General features: G+C 35.9%; 1 protein-coding gene across 1 annotated transcript; it reads left to right on the forward strand.

Moving 5' to 3' along the window:
- Positions 1 to 3,717: 3,717 nt before the first annotated feature.
- LOC142162214 (uncharacterized) lies at positions 3,718 to 4,184 on the forward strand. The gene is made up of 2 exons (XM_075218537.1): positions 3,718 to 3,932; positions 4,049 to 4,184. Exons 1-2 carry the CDS (start codon positions 3,718 to 3,720, stop codon positions 4,182 to 4,184), a joined length of 351 nt encoding a protein of 116 aa, XP_075074638.1.
- Positions 4,185 to 7,959: the final 3,775 nt, after the last annotated feature.

A 7,959-nucleotide genomic window follows, 5' to 3' on the forward strand; every position in this document is an offset into this window, starting at 1 on the left:
CAAGGATTTCCAATTCCACATCCGAAATGGGAACTTCCGAGCTTCGAGGGTAAGGATCTCAAGGTATGGATTCGATGCGGAAGGTATTATAACCTCTATAAAACTACTGAGAATTTAAAGGTAGAAGCTGTTGCGTTGTATTTGAATGGGTTGGCTGAGACTTGGTATAATTTCCTGGTATTAAGTAAAGGTGTGATTACATGAGGGGAATTTAATGAAGAGCTTTGTCTCAGATTTGGAGAGATATTGTTAGAGTATGCAGTGGAGGAGTTCAACAAACTAATACAAATAGGAACTGTTGAGGAATTTCTGGGGCGATTTGAAGATCTTAAGGCACAGATAATTATGAGAAATCCTGCCTTAAATGAATCCCACTTCTTGTCCATTTTTATAGGAGAGTTAAAGGATGAAATTAAGTACACCATTAAGCTATTTAATCCTATATCACTCAGTTTGTCTATGAGCAAGCTAGACTACAGGAAAAAGCAATTGAGGCAGCAGAGAATAAACACAAATCCTCGACCAAAGGTCACACAACTGTTGGGGGAATATCTAACCCAAGACCTGTTAATCCAACTACTAGCAAGCCTAATGCTCTCAGACTCAGTCATGAGGTCTATGAGTATAGGAAGAACAACAAGTTGTGTTTCGGATGTGGAGAGAAATATGCATCGGGACATCAATGCAGAAATAATCAATTTAATTGCATAGTAGGTGAGGAACAGGCTAATCCAGGAGGTTATCACGAAGCACCTACACCAGAGAATTTGATTATTGAACTTGAAGCAGCCTAAGAAATATAGGAAGCTATTTGTCTCAGTGCACTCTCATGTAACAGCCAAGGGGTAAACTCAATACTAGTTGGTGGGACTGCTAAAAATAGAAAATTAATTGTGCTAGTTGACTCTGATAGCATACATAGCATTATAGATGATCAGGATGTCCATGACACTAGGTATGTAGTTGTGTATAGTCCCCCTGTGAAGGTGACAGTAGCTGATGGTAACTATGTGATGTGTCACACCAGCTGTGTTGGGTTCAATTGGAAGATGGGGGCAAAAACTTCCAGGAAGATCTGAGAATTATTCATTTGGGGGATTGTTACATAGTGTAGGGGAATTACTGGATGAAAAATTATAATCTCACCAAGTTTGACCATGAGAAGAGGTGTGATACCATTGGAAAGAAAGGCAACAAAACAGTGTTGCATGTTATACCTGAAGAAGGAAACTTGAGCATGATCAGTGGAAATGCGATGAGAAGGCTATTAAAAAAGGGTCAAACTCTAATGGCTCACTTGATTATGCTAAGTGTGAGAACATACTATAAGCAAGAGGAAGTTGAGGATCTCATACAAAAGGTACTTAGCTAGTTTGAAGTTGTTTTTGCATAACCAAAATCCTTACCTCCTGTTAGATCTTTAGATCACTCAATTCTCTTGAAACCAGGGACTTCTTCAGTTAGTCTAAGGCCTTATAGACACAACTATTTTCAAAAAAGAGAGTTAGAGAGACAAGTGACAGAAATGCTTACCAATGGCATTATCTAGCATAGCTAGTTACCCTTCTTTTTTCCAGCCTTGCTAGTTAAAAATAAGGATGGCACTTGGAGGTTTTGTGTTGATCACAGAGGACTTAATGATATCACCATTAAAGATAAGTATCTCATCCCCATTGTGGATGACCTTTTGGATAAACTGTATGGGGTTGTTGTTAAAATTGACTTGTGAGTTGGATACCATCAAATCATGATGAAGGCAGAGGATGTGTTTAAGACAGCATTCTAGGACTCATATGGGCCATTATGAATTCAGAGTTATGCTCTTTGGGCTATCCAATGCACCTACTACATTTCAGGCTCCTATTAATTAAGTATTTCAGCCTTATTTTGGGAGATTTGTGCTAGTCTTCTTTATTAACATATTAATTTATAGTCAGTCGTTCGTTGAAAGAACATGTGGAACATTTAGAAGTGGTTTTTAAGACATTGTTAGTACATTCCTTGTTTGCTAAAAAGAGCAAGTGCTCATTTGGACAACCCAAGCTGGAATATCTTGGGCATGTTATCACTGTTGAAGGTGTATCCACTGACCCTGAGAAGATTCAGGCAATGATCAACTGGCCTAGGCCTACTACCATCAGGGCCCTAAGAGGATTTCTAGATCTTATAGGTTATTACAGAAAATTTGTAGCTCATTATGGGAGTATCTGCAGACCATTATTTGACTTATTAAAGAAAGATGTCTTCAGTTGGAATGAGGAAGCTGAACAAGCATTCATAGCACTCAAGGAAGCTATGTCTACTACCCAAGTATTAACTTTGCCAGACTACAACCAAGGGTTTGTTGTGGAAACTGATGCATGCTACTCTGATATATGAGTTGTTCTTATGCATAAACGTAGACCTGTAGCCTATTTTAGCAAGGTTTTGGCACAAAGGCACCGGGGTAAATTCATATATGAGAAGAAATACATGGCAGTGTTGAGTGCCATAGAGAAATGGAGGCATTACTTACAATATAAGAAATTTGTGTCAAAACTGACCATCATAGTTTGAAGAACTTGTTGGAACAAAAGGTAACTTCGGCAATACAACAGAAGGGACTTACTAAATTACTGGGATTAGACTATGAAGTTCAATATAAGAAAGGGGTTGAGAATAGGGTAGCAGATGATTTATCTAGGTAATAGGAAGAAACAGCAGATGCCAACACTCCAGTTGTTGAGTCTCACCTGCAGGTTATCGATGTTGCAATTCCATTGTGGGTACAAGAGGTCAGTGTAAGCTCTGAAGATAATGCCTTAGCTGTTGATTTGATTACTCAACTTTCTATAGATGTACAAGGCCCAAATTTGTGGCATTACAATTCTGGAGTATTAAGGGTAAAGGGAAAAGTGTATGTGATGGAGACTTGAGACAACAGTTGATCAAAATATTTCACGATTCCACTTTTGTAGGTCACTCAAGACAATTGGGAACACTTAAGAGACTATCATAACACTTCTACTGGCCATTGATGAAACAAATGGTCGTTCAATTTATGGTTGAGTGTGATATATGCTAGAGGAACAAGGATGAAAATGTATCTTACCCTAGGCTACTTCAACCTCTTCCCATTCCTAATCAGGCTTGGAAGCACATCAGCATGGACTTCATTGAATGATTACATAAGTCTAACGGCAAATATGTTATACTAGTGGTAGTTGACAGGATGACAAAGTCTGCTCACTTTATAGCTTTAGCTCATCCCTTTACTATTGTGGTTGTTGCTGAGAAGTTTTGGAAAAGGGTCCATATACTGCAAGGTACACTTGAAACCATTGTATCAGACAGGGACATGATCTTCTTAAGTAATTTCTAGCAAGTTTTGTTTAAACTCAAAGGTGTGTAACTCGTGTACAGCACAGCCTACCACCCTCAAACTTATGGCCAAACTGAGAAGGTCAACAAGTGTATTGAAAGCTATCTCAGGTGCATGACAAGCCATATACCTACACACGGAAAATAATGGTTGCACTTTACTGAATGGGGGTATAACACGAACTACCATTCTGGCTTACAATATACTCCATTTGAGGCCCTGAATGGGTATGTTCCTCCACAACTCTCCATGGGCCCTTTGCTTGAGACCATGATCCCTGCTACTGAAGATGTTGTCACGAAGAGACAGCAAATGCAACAATTACTTAAAGATAACCTCCTCAAAGCTTAGAAAGAATGAAACAATTTGTTGATCAAAGGAGAACTGAAAGAGAATTCCAAGTTGGAGACATGGTATATTTAAAGTTGCAACCTTATAGACAAACATTCATTGCGTTGAAAAAGAATTTGAAGCTCAGCTCCAAGTACTATGGTCTTTTTCAAGTCATCAGTCGCATTGGTCAGGTAGCTTACAAACTATTGCTTCCACCGGACTCTAAAGTTCATCCAGCGTTCTATATTTCCTTGCTTAAGAAAAAAGTAGGAACCAAAGTGGTTGTACAAACTACTCTGCCTACTACTAGGAAGAAGGATAATTCTTAGTTAAACCAGTGACCATTTTGCAAAGACAACTGATTCAAAGAGGTAACATTGTTGCTGTTAAGGTCCTTGTTCAATGGTCTAACTTACCTCCTAAAGATGCTTCTTGGGAAGATTATGATTTTCTTAAGAAAAAGTTCTCAGGCTTTGATGCTAATCCTTGAGGTTAAGGATTAATTTAAGAGGAAGGGTATGTCATGTCCATGACCCTTAATTTTGCCTAATTCGAGTATATGGTTAATTAGTTAGAAGACGGTAACTAACACTAGAATGGATGGCTGAAAATAGAAGAGAATAAATGAGCCACAAGGGCCTAGATTTAGCCACGTCATCTCAAATCCAAGCAAAAACTTTACGGTTAAATGCTAACAAACAGGAAAGAGAAGGCAGTGAATTATCTGGTACTCTCTTTCTTCTCGAATTCTCTCCTAAATTCTCTCCTTCTTCTCCTATCTTCTTCTCTAATCCCTTGTTACTCTATTTCTGCAAGTTCCATTTCAATGGCGATGCCGTAGAATAGCTTCAATTTAGTTTCCTTTTCTATTTTCAGCAATTTTAATCCTTTAGCTCTGTTTTTCAGTTAATAGAAATCCAGAAAATTGTCCCAAAAATATTGTGATTTCCAATTAGGTTTACGAAATTCGTATTTAGTATATTAGATCCTGACAGTTATTTTTTGGAATCTCTTGATATTGTTTGTTTGGGTAATTGTTTGGTGAGCTGACAGATTGAACTTAATAGTTATATCACAAATTTGGTGTTGAATTTTAGTACTCATTTTTGGGGTTTTCTTAATAACGGATTGGGTGCTTGTCAAAGTGCAAGTTTATAAATTTAAAAAAAATGAGATTGCTTGATGTTGAAATTCTCCTGGTTTGCTATTGATTTGGAGCCAATTTGTGAATGTTCATTGTCTTGTTAAGTGAAAACTTGGAGAAAAACAGTCCAATATTGAAGAACCCTTTGGTGTTTCGCTTGAAAAAGCTTCCAAATCTGAAATTCGTTTTTCAAAATTGATTGGGTGTTGCTAGGAATTAATTGCTTAACCTTGATATGGAGTTTGGTTGGAACAAGAATTTGGAGCCCCACTTGAAAAACTACAGCCATTATTTTTTTTCAGAAAAAGAGATGGAAATGGATAGGATACGGGGTTAAGGTTGAAAAACTTCCAGTGGGTTGATCCAATAAATTAGGGCGAGTTTAAATCTAGAGCGGGTTAAATTTGATCAGAACAAGGGAGCCACATGGTCCAATTACGTGCTACCAACACATTAAAAAAGGGACCACCGAAATTTTCGTTAGTCGCAAGGGTAATTTTAGATAAGAAGATAACGTTTTATAAATTTTTGTACCAATAGGTAGACAGAGCATAAAAGTAAACTATTTACAAATAATAGGAGTATTTTATCTCTTTTCTGAAAAGTAAGAGATGAAGACAATGAAGAGCTTCCAGTTTAATTTCTTTTGCCCCATAGTTACTCATTCTTAAGGAGAAACGAGGCAAAGAAACTCTCTTTTAGAAATTATCTTCTCATATCACCGGCCTCACATGGACGGAAATAATTATGTTTATCATATCACGACATCCTAAGATGCTAAAAAAGGGCTACTATTGCTACGAGAGCTTATTGGTGGAGCAAGAATAGTAGAGATGGAGATATAGGCAAGCTAAATGACCTCAAATCCGTCTAAGAAAATGTGTTGGTACATGACAAGTAAGTACAGCTGACCTAAAATGAGGTGCTTTCTTATGTCCAGACATATAAAACTGATCTTCTAGTCAAAATTCATGTTAACAACGGAGCAATTTTGTGAGCTTTTACACTCTTGAGAACACAAAATGATGAGCACCATGCGTACAATACAGTCATACATCTCTATAACAGCCACGTTTGTTTTGATATTTTTTGGATGCTATATTGAAATACTTTTATAGAGGATAAATAATACTCCCTCCATTTCAATTTATGTGAACCCATTTAACTAGGAACAAAGTATAAGAAAAAAAAAGACTTTTGAATTTTAGAAAATAGGTAAATCAAAAAGGGAAAGGGGACATTCTTTTTGGCATGAATTTTTAGAAAATAGGTTCATATAAATTGAAGCGGAGGGAGTATAATATAACATAAAAGACCGATTCCGAAAAAAAATTGATTTTTATAATGAATGGCTATTAGTATATACGGAGAAGGGTCATATATGTCCTTCTAGTATTAAATATTAGTTATATTTATCATCCGTTATACTCTTTGAAGGTATTTGCCCTTGCCGTTACTCTTTTTAATATTTTTGCCCTCTTTTTAATGCAGGCTCAATTCTAAATTGACACGTGGCAAAAATTTGTTGAAACCCAATTAAATAGGTAACCTATATCAAAAATTCGGATCTTTCCTTCCAAAGAAAATCAAACTATGTACCATCTTTTATGGTATCATAAAAAAGAAATTTAGTGATATAATCATCTTCAATATCTCCTTCCACCCCTTCTTCCTCATCCCTATCCAAAAATTGATAAACCCTTATCACAAAACTCGTTGAATCTTGACCAATTCCATTCAAAATCTTAACATCCCCTTAACACAAATATATGTCACTTCTATTTAATAATCAAGGAACTTACTGCGGGCAACCATGATGAAATGTTCATCGATCATTTCCTAAAAAGAAATACAAATTCGAACATAAAATCTTTAATATTCATTGAAAGTAAAGAAACTCAGAAACCCAAATGGAAAGGTCCAACAACATTTCCTAAACGTTATTGATAAAAAAATAAATTATGCAAGACCAAATTCTTCTCATGAATCTTGGATTCGGTTAATCAAAAGCTTAAAAAATTAATTTAGATTCTTAAGCCATTTAGGTAAATGAAAATCAATCATTGGTAGTTCGTGGAAGGAGAAGAAAGAGAGAGAACATGAGAGATAGGGAGAGAAAAAGTCGATGCATTTAGCAAAAAATATAGTGGGAATGAAAAATATTTTGTCTTCGAATCGGGTAGATGGTTAGGCCATTTTGGATATGGGTTAGCTATTTAATTGGGTATCAACAGATTTTTGTCACGTGCCAGTTTGGAATGGAGCCTCAGTTGTCCGTTAAAATGAGGGGTAGAAATATTAAAAAGAGTAACGGCAAGGGTAAATACCTTCAAATAGTATAACGGAGGATAAATATAACAAATATTTGATAATAGAGGGACAACTATGACTCTTTTATGTAGTATATAGGTCTGACTATACATGATTGGCTTTACCAAAGTGACAAAAACAGTTAGTTAATGCTTTGTGTTTGTTCCCGGTGATTAAGAGCGAGGATGAGAAGGTATATATTAGGACGACTTACTTTTAGAGGCAAAACTAAGATACTCTATATATAAATCAATAAAATTTAATGACTTCAACTTTTATGATTTTATTGATGGATCCGTTATCCTTTTAAATAATAAAATTGTAATATAAGATGTATAAATTTTAATATTACATACAATATTTATGCTTCGTGTTGAAAAGATATGGTTCAGTTGAATGCATTAACCATTTGGTTTATCGGCCTCCATTTAATATGCTCATCTTGCACTTGGAAACAAAAATGAATCTAAAGATGTGTTTAATGTATAGCTACATGTGACCTGGCCTGAAAAAGTGAAGTCAGGCTTGTGCAAATATATAAATATTGTTTGATTAATCGAACAAGTCTTAAAAATAAAATGTTAGGGAAATTTGCATGTAATATTATGTATATATATGGTCAAATATCCGTGGGTGCAAATAGCGTTGCCATAATGGGCCAGTCAATCCCTGTGAGTTAGGCTAGTGAACCGTGATTAGTATAGCATTTAAAGCCTAAGAAAAAGTGATTAGTACAAATTTATATGTATGTATTTAGGTAAAAATAGCATAGGTTAGCCAGTTTTCGGACTGACCATTCAAAAATAGCCAG

The sequence above is a fragment of the Nicotiana tabacum genome, chromosome 7, assembly GCF_000715075.1.
Source record: "Nicotiana tabacum cultivar K326 chromosome 7, ASM71507v2, whole genome shotgun sequence".
NCBI lineage: Eukaryota > Viridiplantae > Streptophyta > Magnoliopsida > Solanales > Solanaceae > Nicotiana > Nicotiana tabacum.